Genomic DNA, 22,103 nt, shown 5'->3' with positions numbered 1-22,103 from the left:
CAGTAGGCTAGGAGTCCTTCTGAACCTCCGTCTTGGTCTGTCCAAGCCTTCTAGAGCTAATTCTGAGTCAGCCTGGGGTGACTTGGGGTGAAAAATTTCTAACCTGCCAGAAAAATTAACTCACCCCACAGTCTATTTCTTCTGGCCCCTTTCCTAAGGATCCTTAAGACAGAGCCAGCATGAACACAAGCAGGGTGATGAACTGTGGTGGGCTGCAGCTTCTTCTGAGAGCCTGTGCCTTTGTATGAGATGAGGGGAATCTTTTCTGCCATGGCAGCCCTCATTGCATTCATCCCACCACATGGCTGGCTGCACACACTTCAGGGATGGGAGAAAATGGAATGTTTGAACCCCAGAGGCCTGTTTTGGCACAGAGTTCCCTGGTATCTGGTCTGCATGGAGCAGTGAAGAATTATGAGGCCTCCAGAGAGATCCAGTCATGTCAGCTCAGCAATGAATGGGGCTGACTGGCTCTATTAACCGTGGGAGCTAATCAGTCCTTGCACATCCCTATGCTAATACAGCCATGGCATAGATGATCCTGGAGAGACCTCACGCGTGGGAACTTGGGCTTATGTGTGGTGGGGACAGACTATGAAGAGTCATCTCTACAGTGACAGAGCACTGCCAACCATGCCAAGTTTTTGTGCTCCTAATGACACGAAAGAAATTTAGTTTCTTCCACTACTTGTTTAACCTAAAATCCAGCTCACAGTTCAAATCTGGAGTTGTTTCAGATGAAACTGAGTATGTGAAATAATATGTCTGGTCCTTGTTCCAAAGATGGGAATTGCATGAAAACTAATATTAATTTCTTTAATCAATAGAGATATCAAGAGCTGAAAAGCTAGGTGCAGAGATGAATGAAGACTAATGAGGTCTCATTTGGCAGCAATCACTAGTAATGCTGTTGCTGTGGGAGGAAGGAGAACACATCTTGCTGACAGTTACACAGGGATAAATGAGGAGGAGGTCTTTTGAAACTCATGAATTTATTTTGATTTATGCTGGTGTGACTGAGGGCATAGTTTAGCTCTATGGGGCTGTAGAATAATAAATACAAGTCCAAAATGGGCCTCTAAATACGTGGGGTTTTTTTTGCTGCAGATAGCTCAGTCCTTTAACTTGGAAGGAAAGAAGGAGCCTTGATAACATAAAAGTAATGAAATATGAAATAATTGATTTTCTGACATATTTTTGTAGTTCCTGATTTTTCACATCTTCCCCTATGTAGTCTGCACTCATCATATCAGCATCTGATATTCTAAACATGTAAAATTTAATCATATTCAAATAAACACTTAGGCACACTAACTCTCTCCTTCCCCACTTCTGTCACCTTGGTGTAGACTAGAAGCAAACTTGGTGCTGACCCTGAAACCATACTTTAAAGTGTTCAGTGTTTAAAACTACTTAGAAAACAGAAAAAAGAGGATGGTTAGAGTGAGGTAGGTTGTGATGGCAGAGGTTACTGGTCTGATTTCCATCAGCTTGTTCCTCAAGAGCTACAGAAAAGTGAATGGAAAATACTGCCAAGTAGATGGTGTGAGCTTAGTGATACATTTTATACATACTTGTACTGATGTGTAGGCTCTCAGGGTATAAGAGATCCCAAAATATGACCCTTCATGGGTGGATTTAATAAACTATCTCTCTACCCTTCTAAATCTGGAGTAACCTCTCTGCAGTCCACAGAATTTACCTCTAGTCAGCCTATGATAAGAAAGAAGATACTCTGGTCCTAGAGATTTGCAGAAAGCAAAAATCAACATGTCAATTTTCAAGAGAAATTGACTATTTGATTGTGAATTTCAGCTTCCAGCTGACTTGATCACAGACAGAAGTGTGATCATGAACTAATCCTTTCTTTCCTAATCCTCCTATGTCAATATAACCTTGCTTTGCCTTGCCATTGTAGGAGTTCCTGGAAAGATCATCTAATACTACATCAATTACAGATGATGATTGATGCAGCAGATGTCTTTGAAATAAGCAAATATATGGACAGACCCTTGAAACAGAAATTCTTCCCAAATGAAGGTGACACTGATCGAAAGCTCTTGGGAACAGAAGTGAAATTAATGTGGAGAAATTCACTGCCACAAAGAAGATAAAGACACTTGGGCAAACTTCTCATGTTTCACCACAGTCTATGGGTACACAGATCTGCATGCTCTGCCAGATATCCTCCTGATGTGGGTCTTACCTTCCCAACATAGAGGGGGTCAGTTCCTGTGTACTCCTCCAGAACGAAGAACTGGTTCCACACCCAGCTCCGCTTCATACGCTGATGCAGCTTGTCTGACAGGTTGTCTTCTTGCCTTTCAGTGAGGGAACTGGTGCTTCCTGACAGCACAGTTGTAGTAAGATCCATCAGTCCCCAAAAATACAAGGAGATGCCAAGTCCAAACAAGTTCTTTGCATTACTCATTCTACCTGAAGTCCACATCTGCATACTGGAGGTGACCAAAAGTCAAAACAGAATTCTTTGGTGCCTTGAGAAGAAAGTAGGTCCTGTCTGTAGTCCTTTGAAATGTCCAAGAGGAATCCTGTTTCTGAGAACGATACTCTCCTGTAAAGTTAAAGGAAATTCACAGGATGGGTTTTTTCCCCAAGGTAAAAGAGTTTTCTTAATAGGCAAATATACTATAAAATATTTCATCTTCTACATAAAAACACACTATCAGGATGCATACTTTTCAAAACTAGGAATACTATTATGGAACCGAAGCCTTAGATGCAAGAAGCATCAGAGTTTAGTCAATAAATGAGAGTTCTCTGCTTTTCTGTCTTAGCTGTACTGTCATTTTATGATATTGATTGACAGGAGTTAAGTGCATACTCTTTAGAAATATTTATGACCTGAAGTCCTTAGAGAACATTTTAAAACAGTTCGCTCTGGTAATTGTAATAGCTGGTGAACACTTTATGGCAACCATCTTCCTCTTTCTGTTTGGAAATGTTGTCATTGCCATTACACACATCTACATAGTTACTGATTATTCCCATATTGCAAACCTTGAATACGATTTCTAGTAGCTCCAAGTTATTTCTAATTTTAATTATTCTTTCAACCTCCCCACGGCTTGAATTCAGGTTTCACACACTGCTGCCTCCTCTCTGAGGATCTGATTGCTGTTACAAATGCAACATTTCTAGAATTTGAATGGTCAGTTAATCATTTTATAACCCACAAAAGGTTTCACAGTGCTTGTAGTTGCATACTATCGTGTGATATGTCCAAGCAAGTCAAGCTAACATATCTTTTCCTCCACAAGTCTGAAAGACCTGTTTAGGCAGAGAAATCCTGACCTTCATCAGAGTATACTTTCTCATCAGTCTAGGATCTTTCGTTGTCTTGAAGTCAGTTTAGTTGGTGACATCACTACAGGCTAGGGACTGTACAAACCTTTCCTTTACCATTTTACTGAGTTTAATGATGTGGTGCTGCACTCAAGTTAGTCTGTCAAAAGACTCCATACATCCTCTGTGGGGTTCATTTTTGCTGTTCTTTGTAAGGATTCTTTCTTTTCAGGACAAACAGGCTCATTAGGAAAGGTGCATGGGGCTCTGAAGCTTAAGCAAGTAATTCACACTTCATTTTACTGTTCTATACTAAGTTGTAAGGCTTAATTATTTTATCATGTGGCAATAAAATGTAGTAGATATCTGTCAAATATTTCTGAAATCTTTACAATATTTCAAAATCTTAAAAAAAGATAATATTTTAAAGTGAAGACTGAGACAATGCAATGTTTTCAACAGACAAGAAGGGAGTATTTGAAAAATTTCCAGCAACTTAGAAGTCTCCTGTTCTGGTTTGAGGCCAGACAGATCCTCCCTCTCTTGCCCCGAGAGGGACAAAAGAATGACACTCACACAAACAGATTGAGGAGTGATGGAAAGTTTAAATGGAAAAAAAAAGCAATTGGTGAAACTACAGAAACTACAAGCATAGTGGCAAAGATATCCCAAAGTGTACAGAGTCCATTACACAACACCCAAAGACCTCCCAACACTTCCCTTCTCCCAGGGCTCTTTCTTGCCCCCCTCCACTGCTAGGCTAGTCTCAGGCTGGCCAGGTTTGAGACTGCCCCCCTCTTTCTCCTCCTGCCACTAGGCTTAGACAGGCCTAGGATGCTGTGAGATACTCCCCCACCATTACCAGATAGGGAAGCATCTCCCATGGGAGCAGAGAAGGAAGAAAGAGAAAGAGAATGACTTTGCAGATGGATTTATAGGGGGCAGGATTTATGGGTAGAAATACGCCGTTTCCTGTGTCCACCTTATTGGGTTGGACACTCGGGACACCGGAGGTGTAGCTTATGTGGCAGTAACAGGAGGCATCCAGCCTAAACTGCCACATCTCCTGAAATGGAAATTCAGAATTTCATCCAAAAGTAATTTGAAATCTGAAAAAGGCGTCTTAAGTCTAAGAACACCTGTCCACAGGTGAAGAAAAGACAATGTAACTACTGCAGACTGATTTCCACATAAAATCATATTTCCAAGAACAAAGCCCAACAGGAACATGGCTACACAGTGCTGCTAGTCTGTACAGTTGTAGCAAAGAACTCGTCCTTTACATTGAAAGGTTTACAAACTACGGCTCAACAAAGACAGGATGAACTGTAAGCATAGAACATGGGAAATCTGAGCCCCTCCATTGAAGAAGGACAGGGAACTGCCTGAAAAAGTCCAGTGCAGAGCCACAAAGATGATTAATGGAGTGGAACATTTCCCTTATGAGGAAAGGCTGTGGGAGCTGGGGCTTTACAGCTTGGAGGAGAGGAGACAGAGGGGCGACCTCATTCATGTTTATAAATGTGAAGGGCAGTGTTGGGAAGATGGAACCAGGGCCTTCTCAGTAATGTCCAGTAATAGGGCAAGGGGCAGTGGGTGCAAACTGGAGCAGAGGAGGTTCCACGTGAACGTAAGGAAAAACCTTTTCACTGTGAAGGTGACAGAACACTGGAACAGGCTGACCAGAGAGGTTGTGAAGTCTCCTTCACTGGAGATATTCAAAACTCACTTGGATGTGTCCCTGTGTGACCTGTTCTAGGTGATCCTGCTCTGACAGGGGTGTTGGATTAGATGATCTTTTGAAGTCCTTTCCAAGTCCTAACCTTCTGTGATTCTGTGAATGTAGAGACCTGCTGGTGGTTTAGACATTGGCTATGTAATGGACTAGAGCTTATTGTCTGCAAACCCAAAGAATGGGGATTTATTTAAGCAGTACAAGTCCAGAAGGACCACAAAAATCTCTGCCTGTCACTTAGTAAGAAGCTGGCAGCTGTTTGTGAGAGGCAAGGATGAGGCTGAGCCTGCTGGATACCCACAGTCAAAAGAATCCAAAAGCTGCATGTGTAGTGCTTGCCTCTCTCTGTCCTGTGAGCTCTTAGCTCCCAATAGCTTATATACATAAATGCGTATTATAAGGAAGGGAACCTGAAGTCCTCACATAATGGGTATGCCCATCTTGCTCTTGACACGTCAATAACAAGTTTTGCTCAACAAAGTCAAGGAACGTTACTGACAATCCATGTTTTGCTGACAAGCAAATGTGGGGAAGTGCCTCTCATCATCCCTCAATATGATTTGAGGGAACCCAGCACTGCCTCTGCTATGCAACAGGAAGGGAAAGTGGAGGCAGGCTGCATTCCAGTGACTAAGATCCTTCTTGGAGTTTTGACTTTAAGAAATTCCATCTACTATACAAATCAGGTACATTTTGGTTCACTAAGAAAACCAGAAAGGTGATATCACATGTTGGAACGAGAATTGTGTTTGTAGGTGAACTTCTAAGCCACAAATTTGAAGCTAATGCTGCCAGGTATCTTCTGCATTAAGTTCAGACAAGAAGGATCAATAGCACTCAGGCAAGGGAGTATCAAGACATGGTTAAAAAGACTTATAGAGTTACCAGAACAGTTGTAATGGTGCAACAGCAAAAGAAATCTGATCATCAGAATGTTTTTTCTGCATATGTGCATTATATGAGCAGAAAGCAAAGCAAAGTGAACTAAAGGTCAAGAGAAGGGATATAAATGCTTCAGGCTAACAACTTTTGTCATTTGACTGTCACTTGACATGGCAGTGCAGTTCTGTGAGGAACCTTTACTGAAAACAGTGTGCATCTCAGTGACCCCCAGGAGCAACATCTCCAAGAGCATTTCCTATTCCCTGTGCAATCTCATTCTGGGGTATGGCAAATATCAGGAAACCTGCCATTATGTAAAGTCAAGTCTCATAAAAGGATGTTCCTTCCCTGAGTAGAAGTAATTCCTTTATTTAATGCCAGTCCATGGTGACATGGTCATATATTATTGTAGGAATGGAAGAAAGCACTAGTGTTGAGATGACACGCCTTTTTTTTTAATACCAGGGTTTTGGTGCTGCATGCTGTCGACATTTAGCCTATCTGGGGATACCTATAGCAGTTAGTCTGATAGTCTGAACCCTCCCCAGCAGAAATGAGGAATCAGGAAAAGGAGAGAAGATCCACAGGTAGACATGAAAGCAGACTTAATAAAACAGTAAAATTGATACCAATGCCAAAATAAAGTATACAAAGTTATATTCTGCCCAGCAAAGGTACAGCAGTCACTATACAGGAAGGCAGTCACTAAGAGCACACAGAAGGGTCAAGCAGAACCTGAGCAGGAAACTCAGAAACAAAGACCTACACCCCTTTCTCCTCAGCAAATTTCCCCTTTTTTACTGAGTGTGGTGTTCATGGTATGGGATAGACCTGTAGCTAACTTGAGTCAGATGTCCTGGCTAACTCAAAGCTGGTAATGGCCTACAGGCTATGGCTGGCCTATGATTCTCAGGACACATGCATTTCCAAAACTGAGCAAGCAGCCTCAAACTCAGCACATTTTGCTTCTCACCTAAAGGCAAATTACTACTATTAATAACAGTGTTTAATCGAGAATGGTTCCTGTATCTCTGAGGCTGAAGGAGAATGAGAGATTCTTTTTTTCTCAGGTCCTCAGATGACATTAATAGAATGAGAAAGACCTTTGTTAACTTCTGCCCTGAGGTGCTGCTGATCTCTCTGCAGCTCTTTTCCTGCAGCTTCACCAATTCCAGGTGTGTACTGCTGGCCTCTACATTTGGCAAGGCTTACTGGTCAAGTATTTCTCAGCAGTGTAAGAAGAACTCATGTATGTTTAGGGTTTGAATTGTGTAGTAGCACAAGTGATGGCTAAATCTTTCAGAGGACTCAGACAGATGTCTTCATCAGCTGAGTGTGATGAATGAGTATGAGGTCACTTAGACTGTAGAGTTTGCTAGCTTGGTGGGATCTCTAGGTTTAAGGGGACCACAGCGGGTTTGGCTGCAGACAGAGGCTTTGAGGTGGAGTTTGTTCTTCTGCCTCAATCTGGGGTAGTTCCTTTCAAGGAGACAGTTGTTCCAGTTATAAAGGAAGCTGATTGCTGGCATGACTGAGTGAGGTAGAACTGAACCTTTAATGATATCTTAATGCAAGTTGTTTCTTGGAGCCCTTCAAAACGCATTCTTAAGGCCATCTGCAAGGATGGAATTTATTGAGCCTCTGACATATGAAATACATTATAGAAACCTGTTTCATGGCTCAGCATGGGGATGTGCAAATGTCTTTGAAGACAGACAAGGGAAAGAAATATTGTTTTCCTTGCTCACACACAAAAAATATTGAGCCCAAGAAAACTGTATGACCAAACCCTGTGGGATTTATGCAGTGGGTATTTTACTTTTCAAGAACAGGTTGAATGTTTCAGAATCCCAGCATGGTGGGGGTTGGAAGGGACCTCTGGAGATCATCCAGTCCAACCTCTCTGCTAAAGCAGGGTCACCCACAGCACCCAGTCTGTTACCTACAGTTGAGTTCTCCTTTGTAACAGGCACCTGTTACTAAACTGCACCTGTGCAGTTTAAATCCTTGATTCGAAGTGAATGTCCTTCTTGCCCTGCTTTTGTGATAATATTTATTGGTTCAGTCGGTTAGGGTACTTTCTCTATTCTTGCCTTGAAAACATTGCTGAAAATCCTTTTTCTTGTAATTCAACAGTTACAAGTATGGCTTTTAGCGTTGTAAAGAACCACGAAGATCTGATTGAACTCTGTGCAACTGGTGGACTAGACATGGTACAAAAACTACCTAATTGTTCTGCACCAAAAAAGTCACAATAAGGCACTTTCCACAAATGCAAATACAGTTCCCTTTTAGCCCATATTCTGAATAAAAGTAGGCATATTCCAAATGTGAGTTACTCCTCATGCTCCAATAAAAAAAGACCCTCCCTAGCATATACTTGTATTGTAATCAAACTATTCTTGAGTATCTAATTCTAAACAAAGATGAAAAAAAAAGGAAGTATCTGCAAACAACCAACTTCTAACATTTCTTGCAAGTGACCCATTTATCTTGTTAATTCTGAAGAGAACAGCGCTTCCAAAGAAAGGATAAAAATATTAATAGTGGATGACCATATGAGCATCAAGAGTTCCACAGGGATTGAAATGTATTGTGTTCAATAAATATTTACATAAATGCTGCAGATTTTATAGTCAAAAATCTCAGACTTGAAAAGGTTTATACACACACTTAATATTCATCATGGTAAGCAAATGCTCTCCCAGAAAGTCAGCAGACTATTTGCATTCATAAAATTAATTACTTGTATCTTTTATTCCTGGTCCTTCCAATGGATTTTGCTGTGTGGACCCAGCACTCAGGTTTTAGAATCCTATAGAATTTAGCGTGTCCCATGTAGGCACATAGCCTAATTGAAGGTTATTCATTTGCAGGAGACTTACTACACTGAGAAAGTGGGGAAAAAAGATGCATTCTTCAACTCCCTCCTCCAGTTTCTCTGTACACAAATACATGAGATATATCTTACATATATATATGTAAATATTTCTTTTTAGCACATATACTGCACTAGCATTATTTCTGTATTTAATGACACAATTCAAGAGTTTTCCCCCCGCTATTCTGCCAAAATCCCCCACCAGACTCAGTAATTATGACAGGAGGAAGAAATTAAATTTGAGTGGCCTGTTTACTTTGTTCCTTGAATTTCTTGTGATAGTTTCACCCACAAAGTGGAAATGTAAGTATCGCACAGTTTTTCACCCTCCATTAAATGGATTATTCTTTTATGTTTTCCCAGAATACTTCTTAGGTTTCCCATACCCTCAGCTGCTCACAGCTTTGTCATAAAATGCCTTTACAATAACCCCAGAGGACTGCCAGTGATAAGAAAGTGCCAGCTGTATTCTTCACAAGGCAGACCACTCACAAGAGGTGCCTAACATCAGCTTCCAGGGATGGAGGCTCCAGTGAGCCAGGATGGAAAAGCTCTTAAGCAATTCATGCTATACTAGTCTCATTTTAGAAATTGTAATGCTTGCATACCTAAGTTAGGTATCTCTAGATAAGCTTTGGGATTACAGTCCTAAATGTTTTTGTACTACTTCCAGAAGTTCACGTGTTTTATCTCCAGCCCAGGCCAGTCCTACTGTCATTATTACTTATATTTACTGGGCAAGTTTAAATGAAAAGGAAAAATCTAGGGGCATTTTGTACTTTTCTTGAAAGTAGTCTGGGCCTGAGCATGTGTTTTTATTGTTACTTCATTGTATTGAGATCTTCATAAATACAATGGAACTTGACAACATACCATATGGTGCATAAACATTAACTCAGAATGCAATCCATTGTCATAAAACTACATCTACAGACCAGTCAAAATTCTCTCCTGGGACACATCAGTGAACTAATTTTTCTCAAGATCTGAAGTCCTTCAAAGCTACAGAGTGTCTGCAGAACAAAAAATCCTACAGAATGACAGAGGGAGTCCCATTGTCTAAATCCCAGCTCTGTGGTTATAGATGCTCAAAAAGATCAAAAAGAAATGAAACACTCACATACAATCACAACCAAACATTTCCAAATAAAATGATACTCAACTTACACCAGGGGAGGATCTGATCCCTGGATTTTACTCAGCATGAAGTACTGTAAATACTGTTATAGAAGAGCAGAACTGAAGTACAAGAGGGATTCAAAAGCTCCATGCTGGTCTACATAATTCTGCTGAAGTCAGCCTCAGTTGGAACTAAGTGAGGTGTTGCAAATACACTGGAAATAAATGCCAGATAAAACAAACCCCCTTCAATCAAGGATGTCAAAAAAATACATAATATATATGAAAAGTCATACTAATTAAGATTTCATTGTTAAGGAAAAATTCCTTTTAGTTCTTACAGTCTTTTCACTACTTTCTCCATGCTGTCAAAAAAACCCTTGTACAAATGACTCAAAATTATGATTAGATGTTCATGTAAACTGTGATAACCCTCTTAAGCCTGCCTTTTTTTTTTTTAAAGACAAAGTCTGCCCTATCCCCCAAAGCATGACCTTTCTTTCTCCCTTTGCAGCTGAAGCAGGAGCCTTTGCTCAGACCTATCGCAAGGCTCCTAAGCAGTAAACTGTAGTTTCCTGACAAGAATGAGAGGGCTGGAAGGGAAGGATGGAGTTTTTTGTGCTATTAAAAAGAAAGATGGAAAGGGATGGGTCAGGTGAGGGACAAAGAGCTGGTGTGCGTCTGTTAGAGAGTCAGAGTTTCTGTGAAGGTAATCAGGTGAGATGAGAAGAGATGATGATCAATACTGCTGTGACCACAGTAAGCTCTGCAAACCGAGAGATCAGCAGGGATAATGCTTTAAGGACGTAGCCTGTGTTAGGCACTGGAATACTTATGCCCTGCACAGGTCCTACGCAGAACTGTTACAATCCCCTGAGAAAAAAATGCTCTAGTGGTTTCCCTCTGCCCATGTGTCTCTCCTCTTCCAGATCTTGAGCAGATGCTTTGCCTCATTTGCCATTACCCTGAAATGGGATAAAACCAGTTCCTGTTGCAAACCTGGAATGTGTTTTGAACCTGGGGTCCATGCTGTATTGTGACTATGGTAGTAAAACATGTTGTTTAGTACAAAACATTGCATTTTGGGTATGCTAGTACCCAGAGGATGAGATATTTCCATGTAGCCATGGACACTGGACTCTTTCTTATCCCATGGCTCTGTGATACCCGGTAAATGTCAAAGATGCAAAAAAAGTCTTGTCTCCTATCTGGAGACAGATACGAAAAGCAGCTGTCTGCCTGGGCCAGATAGAAGGAATAGTTCTTCCCATTCACACAGATCACAAAAAATTCCAAGTAAGGGCCCATGTGCTATCACTGGTGAAGAGCACCTTCTCTTTTCATTATGACCGCATTCCTGATTACCTTAGCATTTCATACCACATTTGGACATATTAGAAATGGACCTAAAACAACCCACTTCCGAAGCCACTGCTGAAGACACAAGAAGTGAATAAATAATTTCTTTTTCCAAAAGAAAACAACATTTGGTTAACTTCTGTAGTAAGTGTATGCACCTACTGGTACCTAGTAGTTTTTCAGTTTTTCAGCTTTCCCAGTTCCTCTCATTTCAGAAGGTGGCTATCTTAGATGAAGCAGTTCCTCTGCCCTGAATCTCTTTAATGGTTAAGAGGAACTAGCATTTACTAGAACACAAAAGATTTCTTAGGCTTTGTCTTGCTGGCAAGTTCTTGGCTTTGCAGTTTTTTTACAGGTGAGCCTTTCAGAAGAGATTCCAAAACCCTGTATCTATGTATAAATTCCAGCAACCACCCCACTGCTGAAAGCCTTCTTAGTGATCCAATAATGCACAACAATGCAAACTCTTAAGTATGGACCATTTTTACTTCATCAACTTATCTCCATCTCAGTCAAAGCCTGACCCAGTGCCCAGTGAAAATTGCTGGAGTATTTAGATACTATGTTCTGTTTTCTCTCAAGCCATATAACCTGCATTTTTGAAATCTCTTGACATATTAATCAGCTGGAACAGAATTTACCATCATGTACCTTAGAAAACAGCTAAAGCAGTATCCAGAACACTAGCAATTTTAGAATATGTGGAAAGTTACTAGAACAACCAACCAGTCTTTCAGCATCTGGAGGACAACGAGGTGCCAAGGAATAGCCAACATGGATTTGTGAAGGGCAAACTGACAACAAACCAGCCTAATTTTCCTCTCTTTGGTAAGATGACTGGCCTAGCAGATGCTAGGTGAGTAAAATGCAATACATCATGACCTTCGGAAAAAGTTTTACAGTACTCATTGTCAAAGGTAACAATAGGGTAGTATGGCCCAGGTGAAACAACAGTAAGACTCACTGCAAAACAACTGAAAGTACTGCTATCAGTAGATCAGTGTCAAACTGGGAGTCAAAACCAAGTGGTCCTGCAGGATTTTTCTTCATGACCAGTATACATTCAATACTTATGACAGCAGTTACAAAATGTGAGAATGACATCAGGCTAGAAGATGTTACAAGAATGTGAGAAGATGTCATTAGAATTCAAATTTTTCTTGTTATACTTGAGAAATGGTAGGAAACCAATACCAAAAAATCCAGTAAGGATGAGGAAGCACATGCCTTGGAACAGCCAAATCGAATGCCCAGGCACAGAGGTCTACAATGTCCTAGGAGTCAGCATTATAGGAAAGGAGCTGACCACAAACTGAAGAGAAGCCAACACCTTGATGTACAAGCTGTTGCAAAGGAAGACCACTCTGTACTGTGTCAACAGGATGTCAGGCAAGTTACTTATGCCATGTATGTGAAGTACTTTTACTGGCATTCTCAGCACAGAAAGGCAGTGCATCATAGTTTAAAGGCAGTAAGGACGGATTCCCAAACTGCTGCCAGGAAGACAAGAAATTTGAGCAGAGGTCTGGAAAACCAAAACTTGTGAAAAGGTTTAACAAATCGCATTTGCTAAGCCTCAAAAAAATAACATTTGAGGGAGGGCATAAATGCAGACTGCCTCAGAGCATAGTTTCACAGTCTAAACTCAAGCAAAAACAATTAACTGACCCTTCCTATTAAGTACGATATATTTTCAATAAAACAAAGTCAGAACCCTGGTGACTTCATTATAGCTTGCTATGCAACATTATGGGGCATAGTAAGATATTCCTCTTTACATTAGTTAGCTAAGATATGAAAGAGAGCAGCTATTTGTGCCTTTTAAAAACTGGCCAACACTTACTGTAACAGTAGAAATGTTCTTTTTCATGTCCTATGAACTCACTTTTCTGTTCATTTAAATCCACTTAAAGCTAGCATTGATTCTTTCACTTTTGGCCTATGCAGTCTTACATCATTGCGTGCTCTACATTATTGCATTTGATCTTGGATTTGCCATGTTTCAATGTGAAGAGTTTGAATGTGTGTTAAGACCAAATTTTCCCCAAATAGCTTCTGGCCTACTCTCTAGATTCATAGAGATTTTTCATAGGGCAAACCTTACTTGCTTTGCTCATTTACACCTTCCAGTTGACTGCAGAAATAATACTCAGTGGACAGAACCATGAAGATACGACCTGCAGTTCTACAGAGGCACATAAAAGACACAAAAGAATCACAACACCTGACTATATACTTTGTAGGTACAAATGTAGCTTTGGAATTCAGATGACAAAGTTAAATGCCTATATTATATCATTTGTGCCCATTAGCCTATTAATCACACAAAATATGTCTGAAGAAACTAAAATTTTATTCAGATACTATTTGTATTACTGTGACATTCCTTGGGATGGAAGTGCAATATAAATTCATAGTACTACCTGTCAAAAATCTATCACCTCTTCTCCAGCCACTAGGATATCTGTCATTCAAGAAATGTATTTCCTGTCAATCACATGATAATAAGAAAAATACAGCTAAATGAAATTTTCTATTTTTTGATGTCAGAATGATCTTCACTTGCATAATATAAGGGGACTTGGTTTCTTAATATTTCATCAATGTAAAATAAAAGTGTAATACGACACACTACACAGTGATATAATGCAATATAATATGAAACATATGGAAAGCACAGTGTCCATTTTCCCTAGAAGATATGGCATGCTCATGAATATGCATAATTTGGTAATAAAAGGAAGGGCAAATCCAACACACATAATGCTCACCCCCATAAGGATCTGAACAGCTCAGAGGCAGGAAGCTTACGAGCCACTTTTAAGTCCATAGTTTAAGATGCACTGAAAAAGTGATCAGACTTGATTAAAATCAGTTGCTGCTAATTTCTAGCTCAGTATTGAAGGCATAGTAATAAACCAGTGAACGTGACTTCAGGAAGGTCCAGCAAATAGTTGCATTTTCAGAAGGACTTGAATAGGGAAATGGTAGCTTGCAATACTCATGTAACAGAAGCACTGCAGGCTGCTGGAGAGACATAGAATTGGAGGGCTGGGCTGTCACGACTGTACAGAGGCAGCCTCAGGCACTGCAAGCCAAGGCTGGATCAAGGTCTTTTTCTTGTCCTGCAGTTTGGTCATTACACTCACTCTGCCGGCTTGCACCTCTTATTTGCCCCACCTGGCACAGGCACTACTTGGGATCCCAGGTTTGAGAAGGACCTACAAAGGGCTGTGGGCAATCAGTGGGTGCCTGGGTCACACCCTTCTCCAGCCATTTTAAAATGGAGATGAAAGACCCTCTTGTAGCTGACCTGTGCACCCCGAGGAGTCTGTACACTTGACATTTAGCAGAAGAAAGCCTTTTCTTCCAGGAGCTGTCCTAAGGGCTGTACTCGTTCTGGCTCAAGGAGGTCTCACAGCCTTCCTACAACAGTGCCACCCCATTAGGTGGGAAGCTAGAGGGATGGCCCTGATGGAGCAGCAAAATAATCACTGTTCCTTGTGCTGTGTCAGAGCCAAAAGGAGGAAAGTAAGAATTTCCCTGTGCAGGAGTCAGACTGCTTCACTTGGGGAAGGCTGTTACAGGGATTCACTTGTCTATGCAGCTTTCATTTAAAAAATGTAGGAGTTTTTTCCTCGTTGGTAATTCCCCTGCACCATTAATTTTAGATGGTAGACTCTGCAATAATAATTCGTAGTCATTTTGCCATGAAAAAAAAAAAAAGAATAAACTAGAAAAATATGAGCAGTGAATTGGAAAAAAAAAGTCAGGGACAATAAAACTTCTGATTCCTGGTTTAACATTCATTCAGCAGTTCAAGGAAGGCTACAGTGCCTGTCCAACATTATTAATTAGCATGAGCTTCATTCACTCTTACTGTTCTCCCTCTCTGAAGAAACATATATTGTTATAGATCCCTCATTTTGTTTTCCCAGTAGGCACATTTCAAAACATGTACTGTTTCTGATGCAACAGCATCTCAAATTGATTATACTGTACATAAGATACGCACTAAGATAGAACACTACACAATACTTATTTAGAAGGATACCTTTGATGTTGTGTGAACTAAAGACATTTTAAACTCCAATGAAATAAAAGTGAAGTTCTGTGGTAGGGTAATCAATCTTGATCCACTGTAGAAGTCTGAGCTCTGCACAAGTGATATTCTAATCTGCTTTTCCAAATACAAGCTTCCAACTAGACAGTCCAGACACATGGATTAGCTCTTTGAACAGGTATTTTCTGAAAGCACAAATAGAAATGCACATGCACAATGCCTATTTTACAGATCAGCTTTTCAATTAGAAGAGTTTTACAACTTGTTTAAGAGTAACACATCCATGTAACTGTCCCTCTCCAGCAATGCCTGGGTTTAAACTTACAACCTCCTTGAACAGACTTGGGGGAGCAAATAATGGAATTATTCCTGAGCCTTTCATATGGATACCAATGACTACAACTGACAGCTGCCTAGTATTTCTGAAGCACTGATTCAGACAGCTTGTCCACATCATAGAGAACACAGTGTATTTGTTTCTTACACAAAAATATGCTTTCTAAATCTTGCCTGGTTTTGAGCAATGCACTGTATTCAGCAAGAAGCAGAAGAGAAAATATACTTGATGCGACTGAGAAAAATAAGTAGTATCTTTACAACATACCTTTGACTATGTTTGTACTTCTCTGTTCTGTCATTTGCGACAGCAGCTGTGTTTACATACTGCCTTTCTCTTCTGCACTTCCGGGCAGTATGTGCAACAGGCACTTCAGCAGCTCTCTCCTCTTTTTAACACAACCCACTCTAAAGAAAAAGTTTCTTTTGTATTATAGGATGTGGCAACTTGCAGGAAAAAAAGAAAAGACATCATCCCAAGCCAACCAGAATACTCTGCCTGATGACCTAGCTTCTCTCAACTGATGCACCAGTACATGAATGGGACCAGTAATCCACGAGGTGAGGTATACAGATGCCATTCATGAGAAAGGATGCCAGGAGATCATAAGCTACATGGGTGGATGGTGGGAACAATAGCCAACATTTCATGTTAAGGTGGCTGGGAATGAATAATGCATGTGTTCGGGAAACAGTTGCCCCATTCTGGTGCGGAGGGGTGGAAAGAGTGGGTGTAGGAGGTACTTTCCTGATCAGGTTAGCATTTCTAATTAAAGTCATCATCTGTGAGACACCATCTGACGAGAAAACAATGTGCAAACATCCAAGGGGGAACAAGTTACTGTTACACAGACCCACCAAAAAAAAAAAAAAGAAAAAAAAAAAATCAGCTCAAATGCAAAAAGAAGTATTTTCTGTAGGCAAGCAGGCAGGCAAACATTCACAAACGAAACTGAAGGAACAAAAGAATGTTAGCAGGCTACATGTTCTTTTGATCTGGTATTGCTTAGATATGCCATAGAAACGAAAGCTTTATCTCTGTAGAACCACCCTTTCAAAGTATTGTTAATTAAGTAATAATCCCTGAGAAATCTGCCGTTACCAACAGTTAGGCACTGGTTTATTATGTTTCCCTCAGGCTATTAATGCTCAAACACAATGGCCACTAATTGCAATATGAACTAATTTCCCTGGAATTACACACACATTTTTCTAACTATCTGGTGGCATAGTTTTTTCTTACACCTTTTTTTCTTTTAAACCTTGTCTAGATAAAGCATTGGTCAGTCAGAAAAAACTATTCTCTAATCATCCCACACAGAAATCACCATTAATAAAAGAAAGCTGTTTTTTGTTAGCTTTGTACATTATTAAATTGTTGCAGACAACAACAGCAGAGGTTATAATCCCTATAAACAATGCATCAGCTCCAAATCCAGAGAAGCTAGCAAAAGCATTTTCAATCAATGCAGTGAGCTTCGGATCAGTTCAGTCAGTTTCTTTAAAAACAAGGGGGCGGGGGGGGGTGTTGTTTTCTAAGTTTATATTATGGCTCTTCTTCTCTAACATTATTAACGTAATGACAAATCATTTCTGGGACATCAGTGACCAAGCTTTGACGTTTATTCCTGTCAGCTGTTTTCAGTGGAGACAAGTTAGGTGGCCGTAAGAATTACTGAGTGTTGTTAACGGGGTAAATTGAGAAAATTAATACAGAGGAAGGGGAAAAAAAATTACCTGGAATTTAAAGCTATTTGCTCCACAAACACTTTTTCCCTTAGCTCAGGAGCAGAGCATAACGAAAAAACCTCAAAGAAATAGCTACCATTGTCATTGCATTTTAAAAGCATCCACATGACAATTTAAAAAGAACTGCCATTTCAGCTATTTCTTAAATAACCTCTTTTCTTCCTCCATAATCATGTAATATATTTCCTTCACCTTTTGACTAGCACTTTGGATTTTTAAATAAATTTACACGCTCATTCTGTAGAAAACTGTATTTTAAAATGCTTCTTGGAGGTGTTTTATCCTTAGTTTCATCTGGGTATCTGGGTTGAATTAATGTTGTATCCTCATTTGCAGAAATAGAGGGAGAAGAAGAGAGGAAGATGGGAAAAAAAAAAGCAGCTTAGGCTGCACCCCAGCTCCAAAACACACTTATCTTCAATTTACATGTCAAATCAATTTTACAGTAACCTTTCTCTGTAATAACAGAGCTATTCTGATACTCCTAAAACACAGCAGCAGTGTAGTTAACTGCTGGACTACATAATCAAGAGTTTCCTCCCCCTCTCTTCACCAGTGCAGTTTGTTTTCAAGCCTTCAGTGCCAGTTCTCATATGATAGTTTTGGGTTTTTTTTAGGTCCTCATCTCTTTTTTCCCTATTAAGATGCGAATGGGCTGGTACCTCAGCCAATATGTCTATACATGCCTGAATAGACTTGCAGAAAAGCAGGGTCTCCTTTTGTCTGGGCCCGTATGGCTGTATGTCATTCCGCACCGATAGGCAAGGGTTCCTCTCTCTGTGGGAGATTTCCAATAAATGCCAGAACAAATTAAACTGAGGCTTATCTGTTCCTCTCTCTTTTCAGCTTGAAAACGGAGGAACAAGACTAATTTTAACTGGCGACAATGCAGCATAGAAATAGATTGGATACAGCTTGTTTGAACTCATGCTGTAGACAGCAGCAGGAGGACACCTCCTTGAGGAGCAGGTGTTGTGCTACATGGTCTTGGCCGATCCTGCTGATCTGACAAACAATAAAAAATGTCTTGGGAGGTTAAGAGCAATGCATCTAGTCACCATTGTCACAGGTGGAAATTAATAAAGAAGTATTTCTGATTGTACTGGAGTGGACTGGGCAGCCAAGAGAGGAGAAGTGCACTACACTATGTAAAAAGGACAAACACAGAGTATTTTGCAAAATAAAAGTGAAGTGTACAATGACTTTCAGATATTCCCTCCCCCCCCCCCATATATAGCTCCTTCCCTCTCCTAATCCCTCACTAATGTGTAGTCTACAGGCAAGCATCACTAAGTACAGTCTTAACCCCTGACAGCAGTGGGGATACCCAGTATCTGTGGTGAGCAATTGACAGTCTGGGGCTGAAAAGAGTGTATTAAAAGATAATATAGTTATCAGACACATATTTTATATAGCAAAGAGCTGTCATCTTCCTTTGCAGATGAGATAAAGTGAGTTCAAAGTACTTTCTCCAGGCAAAGACAGACCTGAAACAATGCAAAGGAAATGAAAATTCTTTGACAGTGTGTGACAGACAGAAATGTGAACCATCAGATTTGAAAGGCATCTTTAATTCTTGAGGCTGCTGAATGCCAATGAGAAATATTAGGACCTTCTCTTGACCAACATGACTACTGCTATCACACAAAAATATGTCAAACACCTTTCAACATACTGTGGTCAGTCAAACTCTAGAAAGAGATCACTCACTGGAAACTATCTCCTCAACTACCACTCTGCCTCAGTCAGGCTCTTCTACCCCATAGTCAGAGAGAAACCAATAGTGAGAAGGTCCAGCAGTACTTAGTGCTGTCAGCTTTCCTTCACTTTTTCTCTCAAGCTCCATGTTAGAAAAGCAAGAAGGAAGCTGTGATACAAACATTAATGAAAATCAGAGGATGTAACTTCAGGTTACTGGAACTGATAACAGCAAGGTCACCCTGGCATCCTGTCACAGCATAGCAGAGAGAAAAGATCACCACTTCACTCTGCTCCCCATCATGAGGAAGTTGTAGACAGCCCTCACAGGCTCTTCTAAGCTGAAGAAACCCAGTATCCTCAGCCACTCCTTATGAATCACGTCCTCTAGTCCATTCACCGTCCTCCTATGGACACATTCTAATATTTTTGTATCCTTATAGAACACCAAACTGCACACTGCACTGGAGGTGAGGCCACACCAATGTCGAGATGTAGAATATTTGGTGTAGAACCTGCCACAAATGTTTGCCTATCACAATAAATTACTGGAATATTGTTTCGTTTTTTATATAGCTGAGCTCATTTGAACATAGAATCACAGAATTGTGAGGGTTGAAAGGGAGCCCAAGGATGATCTAGCTCCAACTCCCCTGCCAGGGATGGGCCTTCCACCACCTCCCTGGGCAACCTGTTCCAGTGTCTCACTACCCTTAGGGTGAAGAACTTCTTCCTGATGTCTGATGTAAATCTCCCCTCCTCTAGCTTGGATCCATTCCCCCTTGTCCTATCACTACCCAGTACCCTAAAAAGTCCTTCACCAGCTTTCTTGTAAGGCCCCTTCAGATACTGGAAGGCATCAGACACAAAACCCAAAAACACAGTGAAAGAGGTGAAAATACTACAGGAAAAACAGATAAATTGAAAAAAAGTAAAATGCAAAGTCACACTTTCAATTCATAATGTCAATCCTGAGAGCACCCCTTTGACCTTACTAATTTCTGTAACTTGTGAATCTTAAATAAGCAACTGTGTTTCTTACACAGCCCTTAGCTAAACTAATTATCTAAAGAGATGGTATAATTTTGAATCATCTTTAAATGTCTCTGGAGGAAGCTATGCAAATTTAATAATAGGTTCATTGTCCATTAGGTACTCAAGAAAAAAAACTTAAAGTGCGTATTTTACAGGGTGATCTTCAGTTCTAAAAATTATGAACAGTCAGCAAAACTGGAATGACAAATCCATTCTGAATTGACTTTTTTATAGTTGTATGCCTGTAAATTCAACTTTTCAGAACAATGCACTTCAGAGACTCCTATTTCAGTCCTGTACATTTTCATAAACTAACTACTCTTTTTTGATTTGGGCAGATATGGGCAAGTCATCATCCAGTGGACAAATGCTCACATTCAAAAGGTATTTTTAGAGACTGGACAGAACTCAGCTTCTCTGTTTTCCGTTTGAGAACACAGCAAAGTCAATAAAACCTAGATTCTTGCATAGAAAATATGATCAATTTCAGTTATTATTTATAGTCTACAAACCTTTCTTATTTAGAAGTCAGTAAAACATGGGTATCATATCTATAAAACAGGCTAGACTGGTATTGGCCTTAATCAGTGCTATGCTGGATGTATGTTAGTTCTTTTTTGTCTCACTGTGGCTGCCATTAAAGGCTTAGAAAAGCCCTGCTGAATTCATAGTGAGTGCAGCAGTAGCCAAAAGCAGTTTTGTGCTGGTGGAGTGGGCAGCTGCTGTCCTCGGAAGTGGACAATCCTATTGGAGGGCTCCCTGGCTAGAGGCTTTCCTCCATCCTGGCAGTCCTGGGAGGAGGTACAGGGTGCCCCTGCAACTAGGCACCACTGACGACCATGCCAGAGGAAACAAGGGGGAGCGAAGCCAGTGCCTGGCTCACCCCTTACCCCTTTCCCTTCTTAACTGATGCCCCAGGTAATTTCTTGCATAGCCTCTCCCTTCAAAAACTGTAGCAGTGGTGAATGCACAGGACAGATCCTGACTGGATGGGGAGACGCAATCTCCAGGGGAAGACTAGGTGGTGCCTAAGGGTGGGAAACCTCTTGCTCCTCTGACTGTGCTGCTTGTCTCAGTCATTTGCTTTGTGCAACTACTTAATTTATCAACACTCTGGTCTGGCCTTGATTGCAAACTAATTCAAAACCTCTTTCCCCTCTGCAGCTCTAAATTAATTATTTTTTAACACCAGGCCAAAGAAACTTGGCTTTTCCTTGATAGGACAGTCTAATCCCCTTTCCTGTCTGTTGATGACTGCCCATTTTGCTTTTTAATGTACAGAAGGGCAGAAATGGCACTCGATTATGTTGTCAGCCCTTGTGGCTGCTACTTCATGATCAGAGCACAGAGCTCTCCGAAGGCCACCACTGTTGCTCAGATTTTCTCCTCAAACACTTATGACATTTTTTTTTCCTGATTCAGCAAACTTACACTGCCCAAACAGAAAAAGACCCCTTCCTACATGTATCTGGCTGAGGCTTTTAAGCACTGATGTCACCCTTCATTATGATTCCCAAGGCTTTTACAATCTAGGGAAGGTCTACAAATGTAGCGAGTGGGAAATCCCTGAGAAATGCCCACTTGCCACAGATACTTCTTGCCAAGTCTGCAGATGACACATTCTTTCTTCTGAGTAGGACATTAAAATAAGCTCTTGCTTACGTGAAGCTATTAAAAGATGATGCAGCAGCCCTTTAAACAAGGGCAGTGGTGAAGTCTTCTGTGTCCTTTCCAAATTTCAACTCAGTAAATTACATGTGTAAGGCACTGCGGAAAGCTCCATCACTAAATGCTTGATTCCTGCTAACACATTCTGTCTAACTCAATTCCCTCTGTTGATTGATCTGTGTGTAGCAGTCATCTTCAGTTCCTACCCTGGACTCTTTGAGAGTGTCAATCCCCCTTTCACTGCTGCTCTGCTTTGTTGCAGATGTGATCTGGGG

General features: G+C 40.6%; 1 protein-coding gene across 1 annotated transcript in view; it reads right to left on the bottom strand.

Moving 5' to 3' along the window:
- The window catches only part of CDH20 (cadherin 20), a 35,544-nt gene extending 33,095 nt beyond the window's left edge, over positions 1-2,449 (bottom strand). The window contains exon 1 of the mRNA XM_054381815.1: positions 2,207-2,449. Within this exon, the coding sequence (XP_054237790.1) occupies positions 2,207-2,449 (243 nt within the window). The remainder of the gene's footprint in view (positions 1-2,206) is intronic.
- Positions 2,450-22,103: the final 19,654 nt, after the last annotated feature.

This window comes from Indicator indicator, chromosome 6, assembly GCF_027791375.1.
Source record: "Indicator indicator isolate 239-I01 chromosome 6, UM_Iind_1.1, whole genome shotgun sequence".
Classification (NCBI taxonomy): Eukaryota; Metazoa; Chordata; class Aves; order Piciformes; family Indicatoridae; genus Indicator; species Indicator indicator.
Note: the sequence above shows the minus strand (reverse complement) of the source record. Positions and strands in the feature narration are given on the sequence as shown.